The sequence below is a fragment of the Micropterus salmoides genome, unplaced genomic scaffold (assembly GCF_014851395.1).
Source record: "Micropterus salmoides isolate LMB-PRFRI ecotype aquatic unplaced genomic scaffold, ASM1485139v1 Ms_hic_scaffold_2700, whole genome shotgun sequence".
Lineage (NCBI taxonomy): Eukaryota > Metazoa > Chordata > Actinopteri > Centrarchiformes > Centrarchidae > Micropterus > Micropterus salmoides.
The window spans coordinates 12,482-35,307 of NW_024041930.1; the positions used below are offsets into that span (position 1 = coordinate 12,482).

Below are 22,826 nucleotides of genomic sequence, written 5' to 3' on the forward strand. Positions count from 1 at the left end.
AATGATGAACCTCCCAAAAACAGCTGAGAGCGACTAGTCGCAGATACTAACCTTCTCCTGTTAAAGAAAGACCTGATCCACAACAAAACCACATCTCTGCTCTGATGGACAAGAGGAACTGGCAGAAGTGTGTTTCATGTCATCTGTTAATATTGATTATTGTGAAATTATTCTAATGAATGCAGTTTCATGTGATCTGATTTGAAGCGACATCATGAGGAAGAAGAAATGCAGTTTAAATCCTTTTTATTTCTTTATTGTTTCATTATTGTACTGATGAAAAGTTGGACTGACTTCAGTGTTTAATGACATAAATCTCTGTCAGCTGTTTGTGTCTCTGACATTAAAATGTTTTCTTGAACAGAAAAAGCTTGTGTTTCCTGACGGCTTCAGTCATTTAGAGATTGATAAAGAAGTTTAGTTCTTGTGCAGATAATCAACAGGACTGAAGGTTCAGCTTTCTGTCTGTCAGTCTGAGACAGAAACTGGACCAACAGCTCTGACAAACATGAGGAAGCTGAAGCTCCTCCTCTTTCCTCAGAAGAGATCTGTGGTGATCTGGACTCATTCCAGAGAGCTGCTTTAACAAAGTCTGAACCTGAACTCTGAGCTGACAAACTCACAGTTTCACTTCACAACAGCTGATCACAATCACTTCATCCACTCTGAGGATTAAAGTGAAAAACCATCATCAGTGGACGGAGAGACAGAGTCTGGCCCAGCTGCCTTCTGTCTCCTGGAAAGTCTGTGAACGTCCCCCTCCAGGATGGACAGAGGTGTCCAGGTGGTGGGTGAGGAGGAGGGGCCTAACAGCAGCATGCTAGCTGCTAGCAGGTGTGTTAGCAGTTAGCTCAGCAGCCACACCTGTCTGTCACAATAATGAAAGCTGCTCAGCCTGTTTCTTCACATTCCAGCAGCTGCTTCAGTGGAAACAGTTTAAAGTGAAACTCCAGTTTTCTCCTCACAGAGTCAGCAGATTATCAGGAAGAGGAAAGGGACAGCTAGCTGTGAACTGATGTCCTCACTGTGTTTCTGAAGACTTCCTTTAGTGAGAAGCAGATTAACTTTGTTCTTGTTGGAGTTTCTACAGGAAGATGAAGATGTTTGTGGTGTTTGTGATCCTCGTGCACGGTAAGATAACCTTCCTCCCTCTGATCTGATCATCACCTCAGTCCAACGTCACCTCTTTAATCTGTGGTTCCGTCATCAGTCTGTTTCAGCTCCATGACGATGTTTTCTTCAAATAACAACATGAACAACATATTAAAGGCAGCATGTTTTAATGTTTCTTTAAATCCTCATGAATGTAGAAGACGGTCCAGTCAGACTGTCCTCAGGTCTTCAGGATTATATCCCTGTAGGTTGCTCACAGTCTTCTAGGTTATATCACCAACAGTAACACTGATCCTCTGCTGACAGCAGCATCACATGTGGATCGTCTGTCTCATCTGTATGAAGTGTCTCCACGTGTCCATCAGTCCTGTCTTTTCCCTGAGTATTATGGACTCCCTCTGAAGACGTGATAGAGAGATGGAAGGAAGAGATGTGAGGAAAGGAGTTCAGAGAGTGAACACACTCATTTTAACACCATGTTGAGTCAGAAAACAGAGTCCATCTAAACAGTGAGAGCAACATGACAGCTGAGGGGCTTCTGTTATTTGTCAGCTGCTGCTGGTTTTAAACTGTGCTGATGTGGTTTCACAGCAGCTGATCAGCTGCAGCGTCCAATCACAGACAGGACCAGGTTGGTTTCTGGGTCACCTGAGGATCCAGGAGGAATAAGACATGAAATAAGGCTGCTGTGATTGAACCTCTCTGTCTGTGTGACCTCACAGTTTCCCAGCATGCCTCAGCTGTGGAGCTGTATGAGGGGGAGGAGTTTGTCCTGCTGCCCTGTGAGTTTCCCACCTTTGACATGGACGACCCCACAGTGGTGTGGAGCCGCTACGATCTCGATCCTCCAACCGTCCACCAGCGTCAGCAGGAAGATGATGAACTTAAAGACCAAAACCAGCTTTACAGCGGCCGAACATCCATGATGACTGACGCTCTGGACACTGGAGACCTCAGCCTCAACCTGACAAAACTCCAGCTCTCTGACAGCGGCAGCTACACCTGCACCGTCAGATGGTTAGGAGGACAACGGAGAGTGACAGAGATACAGCTGCAGGTCAAAGGTCAGCAACAAACCCTAACACCTGCTGTAGATACAGGTCAGAGGTCAGAGGTCATGTTCTTTATGTTTCTGGTTCCCACAGAACGATTTCCATCCTGGGCCAAAGTTCTCCTGGTTCTCCTGGTTCTCCTGGTTGTTGGTCTTGTTGCTGCTGGGGGTCTTCTGGTACATTTCCGGCAGTATTTCATGTCAGGTATGTCGCTACTGCTACACTTCCAGCATATGAAGGTGTTATTGAAGCAGAACAGCTGAACACCTGTGACAGTGGAACCTGTAGATGTAGAAATTAGTCCCACATGTGTTTCAGTGATACTGAAGTCACAGAGAAACAAAAAGTTTTTCTCTCTCCACAAACACAACAGCTGCTCTTCTCAAGTTCTTCACTGCAGTTGCACAAATCCTGTTCTACAAATCCCAAATGAAGAAACCAGAGATGGAAAGAGACCAAAATATTCTACTGAAGTAAATCTACGTTTTCTTTGATGGACTTTTACTTAAGTACAAATAAAGAAGCTCATTTAAAATTTACTCAGAGTAAAAGTTACTTGGCCGCCCTGGACTGTATATGAAGTCATGTCCCTATTTATATTCAAACAGGTGGTCATTTTAATGGGACTTCAGGCGTTAGTATAATTAATTTTTTATTAACACAGGCCTAAATATTATTAACTAGTTACCAGCAGGTTGCTAGTGCCAACCAACATTAGTGATGTCTTTTTGGTTAATTTGAGCAAAGCCTCTTACCAAACTATGGAAACGTATTTTACCAGCTGCCTGTGGTCCAAGCAGGGTGTGAACTACAGAGGAGCTCGGCTCCTCTTAATAAGACACCACATGCTGTTGTTGCCATTAGTTTCTGTTTTTCTGTATCATCATGGATCATGTGTCTGATTTTACACATGATGATACTGCAGCAGGAGTCACAGTCAGTCTGTCTTTTAAACACACTGTGTGGATGGCAGATCACGGTTCAGATCAGTGCCTTGAAAATAATCAAGGTCAGCAACGCTCAGAGCTAATCTCACTGACAAATACATTTTCCTGTGACTCCTTCATAATAAAAGTCAGCTGGTGTTTCAGCAGTTAGATGCAGCAGCAGGAAATGTTCAATTGCATTAGCAGCAACTTAATACTGCAGTTTTTCCCTTGGTAATACTGCAGATATGTAAATACTGCAGTACTTTGATCAGTGGGCCACAGGCTCAGTCAGCACTGTGTTACCTCATTAGACGATAGACAGTGACTGAACAGACATTTATTTAATGAAAACCTTCAGATTCTAACTTTAATAAAGATTTGATTGAGTCCATCTGACAATAATACTCAGTGATTTAATAAACAGTCAGTTGTGCTGTTGATTGTAGAGACACCAAAGACAAGACTGTCTCTGTTAGATGGAACAATGGGACATATTTCAGAGTTCCTGCTGCTGTCTGTACAGCTGATGTTGTGCTTTGTTGTCCTCTCAGTCTACCAGGTGGAGGTGGATTCAGAGGTGGAGTCTGTCCTGCTGCCCTGCAAAACCACAGTTCACCTGCCTGAAGACGTCACAGTGGAGTGGAGGGACAGAGACAACATGATGGTCCACGTATATAAGAACGGCTCTGACCAGCCTGAAGAACAGATCAGTTTTTACAGAGACCGAACAGAGATGAAGAGAAACCTGCAGAGACCTGGAGACCTCAGTCTGACCCTGAAATACCCCACAGACAAGACAGAGACACCTACACCTGCACCGTCTACAGCAGGGAGAGAGACATCCTGATGAAGAAACAAGTCTTGCTGGAGGTCAAAGGTCAGTGCTGTAGCCTAAATAGTGAGCGTTGCGTCTCCTTCACTCTAGTGAAGAACTTTGTGTGTGGCTGTGACATGAGGTTACTGTCTGTGCAAACACATGAAACACGACACAGTGCAGCTGCTCGGCCCCAGTTACTGGTCAGGGAAGCGAAAACCAAATGGCCTGTTTCAGTCCCCAGCTGATCAATCTGCACATCTCTAGCTGTAGAAGGTGACTTACAGTCCAACAAGCTGCTAAACAAGCTAGCTGATGTTATAACATCGTGGGCTCGTGGAAAAATGATCAGTTATCAGGATTAATTTCTTAATGACTCAGCATCATCTGTATTAAAGACTAAAGAATGAGTTCATCTGATGTTTAAAGTGAATAAAACAGCCCTGCCAGTCTGCTTAACATTACTGCAGTTTCACAACTACTGAAGGATCAAACTGGTTTTCTGCCACCGGACTCCTGAGAGGGAAAGCAGGCAGAGGACCAAACCACTGTGAGGCAAGAGAGGGGGACTCAAAATGTTTCGAAACTTAAAACACACTTTTACTGCCCTGTGTGTGTTTCTATTGTTTTACTACTTACACAGTTATTCTAAGTACAGTGCAAACGTATTTGATACGCTGCTGATGTTCCTACTTACAAAGCATGTGGAGGTCTGTCATTTTTATCATATTATGTCATGCAATAAAATGCAAATGAATCATTTAAAAATCATACAATGTGATTTTCTGGATTTTTGTTTTAGATTGCGTCTCTCACAGTTGAAGTGTAGCTATGATAAAAATAACAGACCTCTACATGCTTTGGAAGTAGGAAAACCTGCAAAATCAGCAGTGTATCAAATATTGTTCTCCCCACTGTAGATATCATTACATTATTAATGCCAAAACTGTTTCAACAATAACTGACTGGGAAATATTCTGTTTGTTAAATGAATGCACGGCATGGATTTACTTAATACACAAGTGTTCATATTAGCAACATGCTACAGGTGGTGAATAATAGGCCTTATCATACAGCTGCATCTGTATCAAGGGAAGCCACCTTAATATTTTATAATGATACATAGGGACCTAGGTTACCCACAGCAGTGAGGGCCAACGCCAGGCTGACAAAATAACATCAGCTAGTCAGCCATTAGGACAGTTAGCCGAAGCTGCAGCTGCATCAGTAAACTATGCTAGCTACATAAACAATGTCAAATAGCTTCTGCTGCGCTGTTGGACTCTGAGCGATCAGCAGCAGCAGGTGACAGTCTCACTTTATGATAGCGGTATGATTATAATATTATCATTAACCTTAACTGGAGCGTAACCCAGTATAAACAGTAGAGTCTAAAAGAGTTCATTAGAAGTTCATCTGAGATTAAAAGTCATTTCATGTTGATGAACAAGGTAAAAACATGGAGATGTATTTTATTAAAAACTGTTATATGTTGTATGATAAATAACTCTAACACGATAATGTTGAGTTAAAAACAGCATTTTTATGTTCAACTGGTAAAACTGTGCTAATTGAGCTGGAGTCTAATAGTGGGCTGTCATTGGTTGGAGGAGTGCATGATGGGAAATCAAGGTCAGGAAAGGAGGAGAGCGGCAGAAGGAGGATGGCGTCTTTGAGCCCGGGAGTGGAAATGTTTGAAAATGTTGAGAGTATGGCGAGTGAACGGGATGGTGAGCGAGGAGAACGGCAGGAGGTAACATGGAAGAGACCAAGAAGGAAGAACTCTGTGTCCAGTCACAGTGAGTCGGAACAACAGAACCAACTGAAAAAAGAGAGGAAAACAAACGGGACGGGAGAGAGGAAAGTGGAGATGGAGTTCAGAGAAGTTTCTGGTAGTAAACTACATCCAGTGAAACTTCCAAAGAGATCGGACACATTAGACAAGCAAGATTTCTGAGTAAAGGGAAGATGTTGATTGAAGCAGTCAGTAGAGTTCAACAGATACTGAAGATGAAGACCTTGAATGAAGTTCAAATTAAAAGTCCCGTTCCTGGGGCTAATCGTAAGGTTAGAGGAGCGATCAGTGGAGTTCCATTAGATATTGCTATTGAAGAAATGAAGAAAGAAATGAAAGGAGACAGAGTCACGGCAGTGAAGCGTCTTCCTACTAGATATCAGGGGAAATTAGTTGATAGTCTGTCCTACTGCAGTTTGAGGGAGACGTGCCTCAGAAAGTAATGATTGGCTGCATGAGCTTTAATGTGAGGGAGTTTGTACCTCAGCCGTTACGTTGCTTTAAATGTCAGAGAATCGGACATGTGGCAGATCAGTGTAAATCTAAGGGTGTGCTGGAGAACATGAATATGGCCGCTGCGCAGTAGTCACTAAAACTAAATGTTGTAACTGTGGGGGGAACATAGTGCTGCTTACCAGGGATGAGGAGTTCAAAAAAGAGCAAAAGATATTCAGAGATACAAAATAAAGTATCATACGCTGAAGCAGCAAAACAAGTCTCATTGATAGTGACAGCAGATTCTCAGCAAAGGACTTCCCTAAACTACCACAGACGCAGAACACGAGTGCCATAAAGTGTTCACATAAGTGTGCAGTTAAAGACGATGCTCTGATAGTGGAGAAGTTTCCATTTGTAGCTTTCATAGGTTTGGTAGTGAACGTAGCGCTGCAGCAGACAAAGAAAAGGTCCAGGCTGAGGACTATTGTTGAGGCAGCAAAAGATTATTTGGGGATCACGGAGATGACTGTAGACATGTTACATGAAATGTCAGCACCGAATGACGGAACATCTCAGTTTAGTGACTAAGTTCATAAAGGGTTTCCTTATCCTTCAGTGGAACGCCAGAAGCCTGATTGCAAACGCACAAGAATTTAAGAGAAATGTGCAACAGTTAAATGTAAAGCCTGACGTTATCTGTATTCAAGAAACATTCATAGTTCAGATAATTTGACAGAAGAAGGTAAAATCAGAAGACGGCAAACATTAGCTAGATACCCGGAGGTACTCGAGAACAGAAACTCTAATCAGAGTCCTCTAGATGAGGCCTTTACCGTGCCTGAGCTGAGGAGGGCTCTGAGTAAGAGTAAAAGAACGACACCTGCTAAAGACAATATGAGCTTTACTATGATAGAACATTTAAATGCTTCTGCATTGGGTAAAGTACTGGAGTTATTGAACAAGGTTTGGGAGGAGGGGAAGCTTCCAGTAGGGTGGAAAGAAGCAATTATTATTCAGATTAAGAAACCTGGGAAAGATCCTACAGATCCTGATCATTACAGACCGACAGCTTTAACTTCACATGTGTGTAAAACCATGGAGAAAATGATTCCAGAAAGAATAACATACTACTTAGAAAGAAATGAGCTTCTTTCAGCACTTCAGAGTGGATTTAGAAGGGGGCGTAGTACTCTGGACCCTTTAATATGTTTGGAAACTGATGTTAGGAAAGCTCAAGCTAATAAAGAGGGGGTGCTAGCTGTTTTCTTTGATATAGAGAAGGCGCAGGAGGTCTTTTAATACAGCGAGATAAAATGGGTATTGGAGGTAAAATGTAGAACTGGATCAAAGGTTTCTTATCTGGTAGCTACATAATAAGGAGCAAATATTACAATTACTTAGATATGTATACAGACTGATCTAAAGATGAAGAGGACGAGGGAGGAATAGGAATATATATAGCAACAATGAATGTAAGCGTTGGGAAAAGATGACCTGATCAGGCTTCAGTGTACACGGCAGAGATGATGGTGATTATTGTAGGACTGCAGTGGGTTGAGGAAGTAAAACCAGACAGAGGGGTGTGTTGTGTTGATTCTCTAGCAGCCCTTTATAGTATTCAAAATATGAAATCTGATAGAGAAGATCTAATGCTAGAAATCCAACAGAGTTTATTTAGATTCCAGACACTACGGATAGATGTGAGATTCTGCTGGGTACCTGCCCACGTAGGTATAAAAGGGAATGAGAGAGCAGACAAAACAGCTAAAGAATCAACCGGGACGAACGATGTCATAAATACAGCCCTTGGAAAAGGAGAAGCTGAGGCGATAATCAGAAAAGAAACCATGAAGAAATGGCAGGACGGCTGGGATGTGGATAAAAGTGGAAGGAAATATTACAGCTTGTAAAAATCTATTAATGCTCAGGGAACAGAAGAGAGGAGAGCGTTTTAACCAGGCTGAGGTTTGATCATACAGGCTTAAATAAAACATTGTTTTAATGGGCAAAAGTCAATCAGACGTAGGAAATACAGGGATGAGAGGATGAGGCTGAATCAAAAGATGAGTCAGGCAGGAAGGAAGTGAACCTTGAAGGTTTATTAGGCCCAACAGGAGACGGAGTAAAGGACACACAGAAAGCTGTAGCACAATATCTGAAAAATATAGAGATATCAGAGATAGTGAGAGCAGCTGATGTTGGGGAGGACAAATGTGTTGTAAATTATTACTGATGCAGTCAGAAACTCTCCAACCTCTTTGCAACCTGCAGCTTTGGCTTTTTTATCCAGCGCCCAGCAAAGTAACTTTAAAAAATAAAAGGACCAATATTTCAGTGTAAAAATGCTCAGCAGGTGATCAGAAATGACGTCATAACAGGAAACCAGAATAATCCAGGAGATCATTTCCATGGATGGAAAGAATGAGATCAATAAGTTATTGATTTCCAGTATTGATCAAGAAGAAAGCTGAAAGAAACCAAATGTGTTGATCACTCAGAACAAAGAAATGCAGCTTTAATAGTTTGGATCAATGAAAGATTGATGCTCAGTTCTCTTCACATCATGTTGAAGCCGTTTGGAAAGAAAAGTGGGCTCAGAGTCGGCAGAAGAAAAGGCCAAATATTGATGAAGCAGGAAGAGCAGTTTGGGATCAGATCCAGATCAGATGTTTGTGTGTCTCGGTGTTCTGGACTGATGTTGAACATGTGGAGCTGAGATTCATTTACAGAACAGAGATGAAAACATTTGAAAGCTTCTTCTCTTCAAAGTTCAGCTTTAGATCCAGAAATGTAAAAGTCCAGCAGCTCAACACTGACAGGAGACATTACTGTGAAGCAGCACATGGACAAAACAATCCCAGCAGCATCAAGACTCTGATCATCTCCAACAGCTTCCTGTGTTTCTGTCCCCTGTTAGCTGCTGCTCTCATCTGCTTCTGTCAATAAAGTTATTCAAACTGCTGCTGCTGTCTGTGCAGCTCATGTTCTGCTTTGTTGTCCTCTCAGTCTGTCAGGTGGAGGTGGAGGAGGGGGCGGAGTCTGTCCTGCTGCCCTGCAAGACCACAGACAACCTGCCTGAGGACGCTACAGTGGAGTGGAACGCTATGATCCCTATAAGATGGTCCACGTGTATCAGAACGGCTCTGACCAGCCTGACCAACAGGACCAGGTTTACAGAGACCGAACAGAGATGAAGAAGACCTGCTGAGAACTGGAGACCTCAGTCTGACCCTGAAATCCCCCACAGTCAGAGATGGAGGAACATACTGGTGCAAAGTCTACGACAAGAAGGGAGTCCTCATGAGATGGAAATCAGTTGATCTCAGGGTCAAAGGTCAGTATGCAGACTGAGGTCAGAGTCTCTGTGTTTGTCTCTGTCTGACTGTCCTCTGTCTCCTCTGCAGAGAGAAGCAGGAACAGAAGCAGCTCCACTGATCCAACTCCTCTGATGGCCGATCAACCTGTTTGATCTTTGATCATTGATCCGATCTGACTCTGGATCAGAGAGAAAATGGAGGTGAAGCAGCTGATGGAGGACGGATGAAGACAGGAGGACGCTTTGTCAGCTTCTTCTTCACTCTGACTCCTCCTACTGACTCTCACACACAGTCTACACACTCACTATTGATTCCTGCTGATCAGTGATGTCAGAGTGAGGTCAGCGTGATGTCACATGGCTTGAACGGGCGTGTTTCCTGTGAACCTCCCAGCGGCTGGATAACAGCTGCGGCTCTCTGGATATTTGTGGCTCGTTCTAATGCGTGCAGTCAAACAAACTTTATTTCTACAGACACAGAGAAGTCAGCAGCTGCAGGAAATCAGAACCACTGACAGGAAGTTAAGAGTCAAGTTAAACCACATGTCAGAACTTTCTACAGCAGCAGGATTTAGAAGATGCTGGAAGCTGCTGTCTTTAGATTTTGGACCCGTCACAATTTGTCACATTTTCTGAAGCCACAACAAATCTTGTTGAAAGGAAACAGTTGATTGAAGGTCCAGTTTCAAACGAAGAGTCAAAGCTTCTCTTTGTGTCGACTCCTTTAATGAGAACATTGAAAAGGACTCGAGTCCAAGTCTCAAGTGTCCAGCTCAGATTATTCCAGCACCAACCCTGGCAGGATGCAAGTTAAACAGAAAGCAACACATTTAGTGACAGAACAGAAAGCAGCCAGCTGTTAAAATGGACTCAGAGAATGAAGACACAATAAGATTTGATTCAGTCAGACTTTCACAAGAACAAAGGTTTGTTCAGCCTGAACACAAATGTGGTCTGTAGTGTTTTTGTAGTCCCTGTTTATTCAGCGCCTCTTCCTCCTCACTACACACTGGATCAAAGCACAGCAGTTAAACCCAGAGGCCTCCAGTGGACCTGGTTCAGGCCTCTGAAACATCTGGACTCTGTGATCTTTGTCTTCCAGCGTTGACATTTGGAGCAGGTATAAACAGACGTCACGTGATCTAGTTTGTTTGAAGCGTACCGAGTCCTTCAGACGTTGATCTCAGAACTCAGCAGAAACTCCACTTCTTTAGTCTCTTTCCTCCAGGTTCTGGTTTTTCTCGTCTCTGTTCATTCCTCAAAGATAAAGCTGGATTTTTCATTGAAGCTGAAACATTTCAGTAAATATGCCAGATTTAGCCAGAAGGCTGTTTTTCATCTGTAGTCAGTACAAGTCAACACAAAACAGACAACATAGTAAAACCAACCCAGGGACCAGTAGACTCCAGCACAATATACTAGCAGTCATTATGTTCCAGTACACAGGTCATGAACTGTTACCAGAGGAAATCAGAAGCTTACAGTAATCTGTTGGACTCAAAGATGTTATGTTATTAAAGTGCTGTTTATGCACTCAGATCTAATTCAATAATCTGGTTTCCTGCAGCGGTTTGAAGCCAAAATAAACATTTTGCTGTGATTTCATTTCAATAAACTGATCAAAATGATGCTGATTTGTTGAACATATGAATTCCTGCTCTGTCAGGTCTGTCTTCAAGATGACAAGCAAACATCTTTTAAAACGCTTGTTTTCTAAATGGAGTTCTGCTCAGTCAGGGCGATGCTATGCTAACTTGTTTCAAGTACGACGACGGCTGGAATCATCTATCAGACACAGATTCATTTTCAGACCTCACCAGGTAGTTCAGCTTCCCGCCTCTCTTTTCTCCCAGCATCCTCCTGTCTCGTCTGTAGAAATATGAACTAGTGGTCCACGCGGTCCTTGTGGTCCGGACCGGTTGCCGAGGGGTCCGTTGCTGGTCCGTTGCCACTGCACACCTCCTCTGTATAATAAAAGCTTTATTTGTAGAGTACTTTTCAACACGGGGAACAAAGAGCTTTAAAACAATCCATCTGTCAATAAAGGAAAATAAATGAGGCGTCACACAGTGAAAGCTTTTTGTAGAAATGTGTCTAAGAAGTGAGATGAAACCAGGAGCAGACTCTGAGCCTGTAGGGGCCCTGACAGCAGAGACCCTGTCCCCTTTGGCTTTGAGCCTAGACTTTGGAGCAGTTAGCAGAGCCCTACTAGAGGATCTCAGTCTGCGTCCTGGCTCATATGGGGATAAAAGCTCAGAGAAGGTGCGTGCCCATGTCTGGCCTTAAAAGTGATCAGAAGGATTTTAAAGTGCGTCCTAAAAGAAACAGGAAGCAGGACGCTCACACTGGGCTGATGTGCTCACATTTTCTGCAGCGAGCGGCAGCATTTTGGACCAACTGTAGGCGATGAACTGATTTCTGACTCAGACAGGTATATAGGGAGGATATCGGTCTGCGGCTGAAATGAAAGACTTCACCTCGGCCGGATTTCTCAAATGATAAAAACAGAACAAGCTTACATGAGGTTCAAAACACAAGTCCTAGTTTCTGGCCGAGCTTCTTGTTCGCTTGGGTTTGTCCTGATTTCAGAAAGGAACGAACATCACAGAGGAAGACGCAGAGATGTTGATCCTCACAGGTACGTGAATCTAAACTATAACGTGGTTCATGCTGAACTTGAGCGCTCACTCTTTCTACACATCCTGGCAGAGAACGCTGGTGAGCTCCCAGCATCCTCTCCTGTACCTGCTGAACGTGAGCGTTAAAGCGACGAGCGCCAAGAAATGTCCCCTTTACGCAGCGCCTGGATTCACTTTCTTCTCGTCTCTGTTCATTCAGGATAAAGGAGGATTTTTTGGACAACATGTGGACAAAGTGCAAACAACGTATGGTTGTTTTGTCAAGCTGTTAATTTTTCCCGCGTTGTGTTAACAACACATTGACTACGTGTTGATAACATGTTGATAACGTGTTGATAACGTGTTGACAACATGTTGATAACGTGGTGATAACGTGTTGATAACGTGTTAACGTGTTGATAACGTGTTGATAACGTGTTGATAACGTGTTGACAACATGTTGATAACGTGGTGATAACATGTTGATAACGTGTTGCTAACGTGTTGATAACGTGTTGCTAACATGTTGATAACGTGTTGATAACGTGTTGATAACGTGTTGATAACGTGTTAACGTGTTGATAACGTGGTGATAACGTGTTGATAACGTGTTGATAACGTGTTGATAACGTGTTGATAACGTGTTGATAACGTGGTGATAACGTGTTGATAACGTGTTGATAACGTGTTGATAACATGTTAACGTGTTGATAACGTGTTGATAACGTGTTGACGTGTTGATAACGTGGTGATAACATGTTGATAACGTGTTGATAACGTGTTGATAACGTGTTAACGTGTTGATAACGTGTTGATAACGTGTTGATAACGTGTTGATAACGTGTTGATGACATGTTGATAAAGTGTTGATAACATGTTGATAACGTGTTGATAACTTGTTGATAACATGTTGATAACGTGTTGATAACGTGTTGCTAACGTGTTGATAACGTGTTGATAACTTGTTGATAACGTGTTAACGTGTTGATAACGTGGTGATAACGTGTTGATAACGTGTTGATAACGTGGTGATAACGTGGTGATAACGTGTTGATAACATGTTGATAACGTGTTGATAACGTGTTAACGTGTTAACGTGTTGATAACGTGTTGCTAACATGTTGATAACGTGTTGCTAACGTGTTGCTAACGTGTTGATAACGTGTTGATAACGTGTTGATAAAGTGTTGATAAAGTGTTGATAACATGTTGATAACGTGTTGATAACGTGTTAACGTGTTGATAACGTGTTGCTAACATGTTGATAACGTGTTGCTAACATGTTGATAACGTGTTGCTAACATGTTGATAACGTGTTGATAACGTGTTGCTAACATGTTGATAACGTGTTGATATCGTGTTGATAACATGTTAACGTGTTGATAACGTGTTGATAACGTGTTGATAACATGTTGATAACATGTTGATAACATGTTAACATGTTGATAACGTGTTGATAACGTGTTGATAACATGTTGATAACGTGTTGATGACATGTTGATAAAGTGTTGATAACATGTTGATAAAGTGTTGATAACATGTTGATAACGTGTTGATAACGTGTTGATAACGTGTTGATAACGTGTTGATAACGTGTTAACGTGTTGATAACGTGTTGCTAACATGTTGATAACGTGTTGCTAACATGTTGATAACGTGTTGATAACGTGTTGATAACGTGTTGCTAACGTGTTGCTAACGTGTTGCTAACGTGTTGATAACGTGTTGATAACGTGTTAACGTGTTAACGTGTTGATAACGTGTTGATAACGTGTTGATAACGTGTTGATGACATGTTGATAAAGTGTTGATAACATGTTGATAACGTGTTGATAACTTGTTGATAACATGTTGATAACGTGTTGATAACGTGTTGCTAACATGTTGATAACGTGTTGATAACTTGTTGATAACGTGTTAACGTGTTGATAACGTGGTGATAACGTGTTGATAACGTGTTGATAACGTGGTGATAACGTGGTGATAACGTGGTGATAACGTGGTGATAACGTGGTGATAACGTGTTGATAACATGTTGATAACGTGTTGATAACGTGTTAACGTGTTAACGTGTTGATAACGTGTTGCTAACATGTTGATAACGTGTTGCTAACGTGTTGATAACATGTTGATAACGTGTTGATGACATGTTGATAACATGTTGATAACGTGTTGATGACATGTTGATAACATGTTGATAACGTGTTGATAACATGGTGATAACGTGTTGATGACATGTTGATAACATGTTGATAACGTGTTGATGACATGTTGATAACATGTTGATAACGTGTTGATAACATGTTGATAACGTGCTGTCAACATGTTGATTTCCTGCGATTCTGAGCCATTTGGCCAGTTACACAGTTTGAAGGGGTGAGTGTTGTACTTTTCCATTGGCTGCAGAGTAGTAGGGTTAAACCATTTCTGTAAGCCTGGGGGGTTTGCCTGCCACTATTTAACATACCTATTATTTCTTGGTCCTTTTCTTCCTTTTGTGTGTAACCTATAAAATGTAATAGCTGGATTGCGGTTTTATGACATTAAATTATAACGTTATAAATCATTTAAGATAAATTGCCTCCTTTTGCTCCACTACTGCCTCTTTCAATAAAAACAATCTTTAGTTTTATATCATTACATCAACAATAGTGTGGCTGCACAGTTACAACAGTGGTACTCACTAAATGTTGGTTTAGGATACAGACCATTGGAATAACATGAAACTTTCCTCTTTCATTGAATGTAGAGTTATGACCAGCAGGGGGCATAATAGACTAGCCTATACCCTTAATCCTGATGAAATGGTAAAATAATGACAATGTCCTGATTTTAACCAGGTGCTCGGGGTGGGAAACTAACATCATTTAAGATTAATTATCGACCAAGTCTTAATTGATATAGCTGGATATATCATACAGCAACAAGAAAGCAGTGTGAATACCATTTAAACTGCCTACTGAAGTCATTTCATTAACAGAAACGTTACAATGTTTCCATCTGCATCTGACTCTACATCAAAAACACCCACAGAGCTAGACAACCACGAGAAAGGTTTTTATTTCAAAGATACCCCATCAATTGCCCGTCATTGGCCCATGGGTTTATAATGCAATCCAATAAAACAGCAGCAGAATAACCAGAGATCAATATCTTCCTGCCTAATCTCAACAAAAAAATATCATTATATCCTTCAAAAACACAACATTTATTGCAGGGCTACATTAGGTCCAAAGCCTGTAAATGCCAAGAGTGAAAGTAACCCCTACAGCCATCCCATATGCCACTGAGGGCTCAGCTGCAGGATTTAGCACATTTTCTGATGTGTAAAGAGGACACGGTATCATATCAAGTCTGGCATTTCTCCACAATAGCGTATTGCAGCGGTGCATTTCAAGGCAGATGGAGTTGCTTGAGAGGTGCAAGTAGAGAAGACACGGGGTTGAACTCAATCGACTGTTAGGACGTCTGTACGGGTTTCTGTTTACATGGTGCAGAAAGGCATTAAATAAATTAAACAAAAATACAAAGAAATATCAGACTGAGATGATTATAACTGCCACAGATAGCAAAGAGAACGTGACAAGCGCTGTGTCTTGGCGAGGAGAACGAGGGATGAGAAAGGTAGGTGTCTCAGAAGGACCATCTCTCCTGTTTGCGGCGTCCATGTAGAGGGTGGATACTCTGATGGGGAGTTATAACTAGTGGACTCCTTATTTAAGTCCTATTGCACACGATGCTCAGGCTGTTCTGTGACCTTTGTCTGGTAAGTCAAATATACCTCAGCAAAATCCCACACTGCTAATGTTAAATGACTGGTATAGTAGGGCAACTTCAACATGGGTGAACTAATTCTGCATTTAGCATCTAATAATGTTTAGTTGATTGTAATTTCACATTCCTTTAAGGCAATTCTAAAGGTAAAGCTGGCAAAATGATATATATACGTGCTTATTGTTTGTTACTGTAAGTGCCATTAACCTCCATTCCTCTCCTAGAACACATTAATTCATCACGTATTTGCACTGGGAAACACTGTTACTTCATTACAATAAACAATAGGAAATGTTTATTTTTAGTCGACCCACATAAATGTTTCTACCAGGTAGCATGTTCTAAATTCCTTTAGGTCCTAATGCCTGAATGAGCACTGTGAATATCATATCAACTATTAAATGCCATTAAGGATCTGTTTTGTGAGTTTATTTTACAAAAGCTCAACTCTCTTTGTTATGACTCACCAGTTCCAGCCATGGTACTATCCATTCTGAATGAAAGAAGTGGTTACAGGGCAGCTGTCTGAATGGCTCTCCCACTGCGAAGTTCTCTCTGTGCACTGGACACTGCACACAGCAGTCTACAGGAGAAAAAATGTTTATCAAGACCCCTGTGGTTACTAGGGGTGGGGAAAATAAGTACATAAATCGATACTTCACAGGGTTATTATTATCAATGCGCAACTAACAGACTGTATATAAAAAAGCAACTAATGATTTTCACTCGCACAGTGTGAGCACGGTAACATTTAACAGTTGGCTCCCTCTCCTCATTCTGCAAAGGAACCTACGTGACAGGCAGCAGAAAATGACAAGCGAATGTGAAAGCAAGAGGAGCAGAGGAAAATACGAGCAATAAGCTGTCAGTGTGGCAGTAAAAGGCGGAGTGAACATGGTGTGGTTGGAGCATTGTAAAGTGCGTAGTTCAACATGTATCTGCATCTATACTAATAGCTGCAGCATCAGAAATAAAAATAGCAGCAACAGGAGTCACTAATAATGCTATGTAGCTACATTTATAGGACGTAAAGTTAGCTCCACTCACTTTTGTCTCTAAACCTGCAATCAGACACACGTGCTGTCAGTTTATCCATTTTGTCTTGCAGCCATTCACATTTCATACTGACAGATGGGAGAGGAGAGATCTTCTCTATCAGCTGGAGGAGGGCCTGTGTTCTGCAACTGACCCAGTAACTACACTGACAAAAACACATCTGTGAGCTGCAAAGAAATGAAAAGGTGGCAGGGACATAAAGTTTTATCACGGCATCTAACCCTCTCATTCCTCAGGGATTCATTATCCCCTGGATTAGAGTGCAGGATACCGTCCTGAGAGAGACAGACACCACATGTTAATTAGAAACAATGCTTACACTGCCACTAGACCTTACACTGTGAAGCTATTATAATGTAATCTTACCTTGAGAGGGGAGGTAAGCTAGGGAATCCAGAGTTGGCAAAGAGACTGGCAAGAAACTGTTGTATAATCCTGAGACACAGAGAGAAATATACTGTCATCAAAAAGAAGAACAGTTGGGATTGTAAGAGCATAAATGCCACTGTTATTATAAATGGGTGTATGCAAGGCGGAGAAGAGAGCCAAGAGGAGGGTAAAGAAGACTGAAGCTGAACTGGTCAATTACTCCCCCCTCCACAGCAGGTGAGCGGTCTGGTCTACCGGTATCTCCTCTAGCTGACACGGAGAGACTAACTGGGAAACAACAAGGGAACAATACAGAGGCATGGCCAAAACATTATCTATGGCTAGACTACCAATCGGTCCCGCCAGAGTGTCCACATCCTGGACTTGTCGCGTCTGTGCACGGCTTGGACCGAATCGGTTAGCAGGAACTGTTACTCTTTCTTGCCAATTCAGAACAGGAACTGCAGCCGCAGCCCCTTGTTGAGCAGTGTCGGATCCAAAAATCTCTGCCATGGCTGTGAGCGGTTGTGTTTGCCTCTGAAGACGTCCTTGGACAAATATCTGATATGGCGAGGCCAACAGGGCGCGAGCCACGGTTGTTCCGTTGTTGCCTGAAAACCTCCAGGTCCCGGTTAATCCGTGGCAGGTAAACATAATGCAGCGGCCACAAGTGCAGCTCATTGGTACAGTCAATGATTCTTTCATTTTCAAGGAAGGTGAAAAGCTGGTGGTCCACATTAGTCATACCTCTCCAGAGATCTCCCCAAAGCCTCTCCATCCGCTGGTTATGGACACTTCTGCCCCGGATGGCACTTCCTCTTTCTAATCCACGGTAAATGTTCATGAACAAGCAGACAGCATTGTTTTCTCCCCCATGGTCACACCTTATTCGAGACTCCATACCTAGCAGTGGCTTGAACAAACTGGTCAAACACTGTGCAACTTCTGTTATTATCTGAAGCCTGCAAAAACACAACCGGCCTGCTGAAGCCACAGATTCCGCCATGGATCACTATTCTCCATCTACAAACGAAACAAAAAGCTGTTATTCTGTGTTAAGATTACATTAATAAATTCAGGATACTATGCTTACCCCTGCCAAAAATATAGGGGTGCAGTCAAAGTACAATTTTGTACATAATGCAGTGTTTCCCGCAGAATATTCACTCTTAAAGTGAAAAGCTTGCACTGAAGAGGCCTGTAAATGATTCTGTTAGTTGAGTGTTTAGTCTCACTGTAACTAATTTATCATCCGCATATACCTGATGAGTTTGTGGTTCCCATCTATGTGCCACAGCGAGTTGGGTCCTGCAGCACTGTAGGTTCTCCGGTGCAGTCGGTGAGACAACGCTCTGGATTCACTCCAATCAAACTCTCTCTCACTCTTCTCCTCTGCACTCAAACAGCCATAGCAGCCAGTCTGGCCAAAACAGCATTTGCTCCCATCTCTTCATTTTCTCCAACCGACTGCAGCTTGACTTGACTTCATCAAGTTCTGCATTAGAAAGACGTGCAGACCTCATCAGGTAGGGCAAGTTGAAGCGCCTGGGAGAGAACAGAACTCAATTTCAATCTGAGTGTATTTGCATTTTACTGAACGTGACCATCTTACACAAACTTCTGATAAAGATAACAGCATCAATAATAATAGCAGCTCAGTAATAACTACACCTTGAAGAAAAAAATAAACACATGTTTAAAAGTTATCCTCAAGAAGTTTTTCCTCAATAATAAACTAAACCAAACTATTGGTTTGGAGTGTAAAGAACATGGCCATTGGTTTTCATGCTCAGAATGACCAAGTGTGTCACCCAAATTTAATGTCTGACCTATATGCATTACATTACGATACTGAACTTTAGCTTATTCCACTTTACTACCTACACCACTGCCAGCTTGAGAAGTCTACCCATTTCACTGAACATATAGTAAGATAGAAAACAAAATCTAGTGAATAAATTGACAAAAGAACACAATATTTTGTGTACGCCTTGTAACTGTTGTTCATACCTCAATCTTCGTTTAACTGTACTGACTGATACATCCAGGATTTCAGCAATTTGCGTAGTTCCAAATCCACATGAAAGCAGGAATCTCAGGTGTTCTTCAGTGATTAGGTAGCTGGATCGTCCAAAATCACCTGTCCGGACCAATGGGGCTTGATACCCGGAGGTCTCTAATGCTGCCAAAACAGAACATGACCAGATATGAACCAATATGCATGCCTGTCAGCCACTATTATCAAATTATTGTTTTATAAGGCTCATTTAAAATCGACACAGCAGACAGGACGCAGCATTCTCTCATGATTAGAGCTATATTTGATTACACTCATACAGGTGAAGTTGTGCAGGTGCAGGGATAGAGATGAGATGTTGATGGCGGTGTATTACCCTGGTGTTTTTAGCCTGTGGAAAAACCCTCTACATTTAATGTAGTTTACCTTCAAATACAATTTCTGTCTAAACATAGGAATGAAGTAATAAGTTACCACTGCTTTGCTGCTAAAGGTGCAAGGAAACTTGCATATCATGCACACAGATGAGGGATGAGGCCAGCCGACTTCTTTGTTCCACAGGTGAGCTGGCTGCCTGATTGGCTTACGCTGGTATTCTTACCCTCGAGTGGTTGGGTACGACCAGCCGTCTTATTTTTTTCCAGTTTATTTTTATTAGGGACCAATACATCTAACATAGATAAACTAAATAAAGGAATCCGATGTGTGTATAGTGTTTAACACCCGTCCCTAGAAGGGCTTTTAAAGAAATAAAACATTAAAACAGTAATGAAAGAAAAAAGAAAATACAATATGATGACGACATTACAATACAATAATCTTATAATCTTACTTTATTCCCTGAAGTCAACCTCCACAACAGTGTAATGTTATCTGTCCAAGCTGTACACTGCACCCCACTAGTGTTTTGATTATAAATGGTTAGGGAAGTGGTAGAGGACAGAGTCAGGATTTAGATCAGCCTGAGATGAAGTACTGCCTGTGGCTCTCACACATTACAAGAGACTGTCGAAAACATGGCATGTAATGAGCCCCTGGCCAATATGTATTGGGAGCATTTTTGTACTTGTTTGTTAAAGATATCTACAAAGGCAGTCCTTTAGTTATGAATTAAGATGAATAAGTCAACACAGTGTGTAAGTAGTTGAGAAGGCAAGCAGTTTTAGTTTTACTACCACATGCTCACACACTTTATTTCGCTTTGGTATTTATTTTGAGGTCAAGTCATTTTTTATAGCTTCTAAGCACCTGTACAATCACAGACACTAACAATCACACTGGTCAGACCCCCTGATCAGTCAGTCAAGCCATCTAAAGTCAGGACGACAAGCTGTGGACTACGCATGTTGAAAACAATTCCACCTTTAAGCGTCTCCAAACTTGAAAGCCTTTCCATGATGCATGACGTAATCTCTAGGCAAAAGTCAACACCTTCTTGAGTCACTAATGGAAGAAGTTCATCTGCATCGTCCAACTGGAGAATCCTCCCTCTTGCCCATCTGATGCTCCTCTCAAGGGTCTCTAGTCTGAGGAACAAAAATGTGACATTTTTGACAAACTAATCTTAATTACATTCCCATCAATCTGTATCCAATTGAGCACAAGTGAGTGGAGCATGACTGAGTAGAACCTGAAGCTACATTGTTACAGTCACCTATAGGTTGTACAAGAGCATCATATATCTGTATGGCTAGTTTGCACATTCAGATTTATATTAGCTCTAATTTGACCGATATTGGGTGCAAGAGATTTTACAGAATGGGTGGGGGGGTGCGTGTGACCTCCAGATTAAAACTAGTTAGTGTCATATCTTACAGAAAATACAGTTTCATAGTTTCGCATCATTGGGACTTCTGCAGTTTCTCTTCCATTATTAATGCCAGAACTGCTACTGCATTTACTAACTTCCTAGACAAGCTGCCCGTCCTGTTCATACAATGTCCCTCTTAACAAGTTTTTCCACGACACGTTGACTTATGAAGGGGTGGGGGGGAAATACATTCCAGCGATCCGTTTCAAACCGGACCAGCCGCCTCCCACCACCACAGCTAACAGTTAGCAGTCAGAAACCCCTCCAGCACAGATGCTCCTTATTTAAAAACACAGTCAGTAAGGTTAATGTTCCATCGCCTAAAAATAATTAAAATGTAACGTTATATCAGTATCGAATGGGAGCATGCCAGAGAGGTTGAAAGAAAAAGGGGTTGGCCGGTTGGGGAATCTGGCACTCAGTTTCATGGTATTAACAGTAAATGTTGTCCTGTCTTTAATTGGGACTCTACAGTCGATGGTTTCTACCAAGTAATAAAAATCCTTCCCGGTATGAAAATAATAATTAAAAGTCATAACGTTAATGGCAGGAAACTCAATCACCAATGTGTTACAGTCCTAAAGCTGTCCGCTGAAACGTTAAACTTAAACATGTACATTACAAAACGTAGTTAGTGATAAATGTTTAACAGTTATTTACTTAGCCGCGTGGAAAATATCTCCAATTTCCTACAATACCAGGCCTACAACCTAGCAGTTAGCTTGCTGGCAGCATAGGGAGACGTGGCTGCAGTTTCTTAGTAGAGATACACTTTCAAACTGCATTGCTCAAGTTCTGTAACAAACCTCATCTACTTTGGTTGATTATTCAGAGCTTTTAATTAGGACGTGTCACACTGGTCAACAACTACAGACCTAAGTAGACAATTACCTCAAATCATCTTAACATCATCACCTGAGAACAACGTTAGCAGGCAGGACATTCAAAGTTCAGCCATTATGAAAATAGCTGTCAGTGACTTTAAGCCAGACCAGAAGTGGGAGCGTGAATAATGCCATCGCACATAAACTTGGCGAACTGTCTGTAAGTGTCATGGATAGGAAGTTTCAAATTTACAAGACAGGTGTTAGCTTCAGGGTACTTCCGCCCTGCGTCGTGAATGAAGTTCAGCGTTGGGTGAGGAGAAAAACCAAGAGCGGGTACTCTGTCGGCTCCAGAGGCAAACACCAAAATTTGCTCCATTGTGACCTCAAACACACCATCTGTAAAATAGTGAGGTAATACAATAATTAACATCTGATGATCTGCAGGTTTGTGTCAGCAAGTCAGAGTCACTCAAAAAGAGTGAATCCTTTATTTACCCTCCACATCTAGAAGAAAGTCTCTCCAGTACCCTTCCACTCTCTTCTCCAGGCGCCACCGGTTGCTTCCAGGAGGGGACAGTGTCACTTGGAACAGGGAGATCAAGTCTGTGGCCTTTAGAGGCCTCTCAGATGAAGAAAACACCTCCTTCAAGATGCTGGCGTGAATTTTCATCAGGTCCAGGAGACCAAGTGTGTTCAGTCCTTCAGAAAGTCTGTAAAGAACCAAAATGATTAGAAGGTGTATGTTTGTCCTGCAAGGTACCATGTCTCACACACACGATTTATACGACAGCATGTTAAGGAAAATACATTTAAAAAAGCACATCTGCCCAACACACCCCAGTGATGAGAACCAAGCAATTTCCATAGGTTAAGTCAATCAGGAGTGTCGCACAACAAA

At 41.9% G+C, this 22,826-nt stretch overlaps 2 protein-coding genes across 18 annotated transcripts in view; one reads left to right on the forward strand and one right to left on the reverse strand.

Annotated features, from left to right (window-relative positions):
- LOC119919375 (V-set domain containing T-cell activation inhibitor 1-like) lies at window positions 1-11,085 on the forward strand. 4 transcript variants are annotated; one of them, XR_005447679.1, is made up of 5 exons: window positions 2-1,131; window positions 1,836-2,177; window positions 2,259-2,369; window positions 9,148-9,475; window positions 9,546-11,085. XR_005447679.1 is itself a non-coding variant. In XM_038739778.1 (5 exons), exons 1-4 carry the CDS (start codon window positions 1,095-1,097, stop codon window positions 3,939-3,941), a joined length of 786 nt encoding a protein of 261 aa, XP_038595706.1. In that variant the 5' UTR covers window positions 14-1,094; the 3' UTR covers window positions 3,942-3,971; window positions 9,148-9,279. The 4 variants fall into 4 exon arrangements, 3 of the variants coding, with proteins under 3 accessions (XP_038595707.1, XP_038595708.1, XP_038595706.1); XM_038739778.1 differs by lacking the exon at window positions 9,546-11,085 and adding an exon at window positions 3,646-3,971 and having other exon boundaries at window positions 14-1,131; window positions 9,148-9,279; XM_038739779.1 differs by having other exon boundaries at window positions 1-1,131; window positions 9,148-11,085.
- Window positions 10,165-22,826, reverse strand: part of LOC119919376 (E3 ubiquitin-protein ligase RNF126-like) — an 18,213-nt gene continuing 5,551 nt past the window's right edge. For 5 of the 14 annotated variants that reach the window (XR_005447690.1, XR_005447687.1, XR_005447688.1 and 2 more), the window contains 10 exons: window positions 22,424-22,638; window positions 22,179-22,324; window positions 20,723-20,817; window positions 19,285-19,456; window positions 18,537-18,819; window positions 18,022-18,297; window positions 17,272-17,340; window positions 16,897-17,180; window positions 16,317-16,432; window positions 10,165-11,421 (listed from right to left, as the gene is read on the reverse strand). Coding sequence is in view for 3 of the 14 variants with exons in the window: in XM_038739781.1 (XP_038595709.1) it covers window positions 11,239-11,421; window positions 16,317-16,432; window positions 17,272-17,340; window positions 17,625-18,012 (756 nt within the window). In the remaining 11 variants the exon portion in view is untranslated. The other 9 variants (XR_005447684.1, XR_005447689.1, XR_005447682.1 and 6 more) reach the window with 9 other exon arrangements.

Bases quoted from the DNA above. Each gene is read 5' to 3' on its own strand.
- LOC119919375 (XM_038739778.1), top strand. From the start codon at position 1,095: ATGAAGATGTTTGTGGTGTTTGTGATCCTCGTGCACG. The intron at 1,132-1,835 runs GTAAGATAACCT...GTGACCTCACAG, and splicing joins GTTTGTGATCCTCGTGCACG to TTTCCCAGCATGCCTCAGCT. The intron at 2,370-3,645 runs GTATGTCGCTAC...TTGTCCTCTCAG, and splicing joins CCGGCAGTATTTCATGTCAG to TCTACCAGGTGGAGGTGGAT.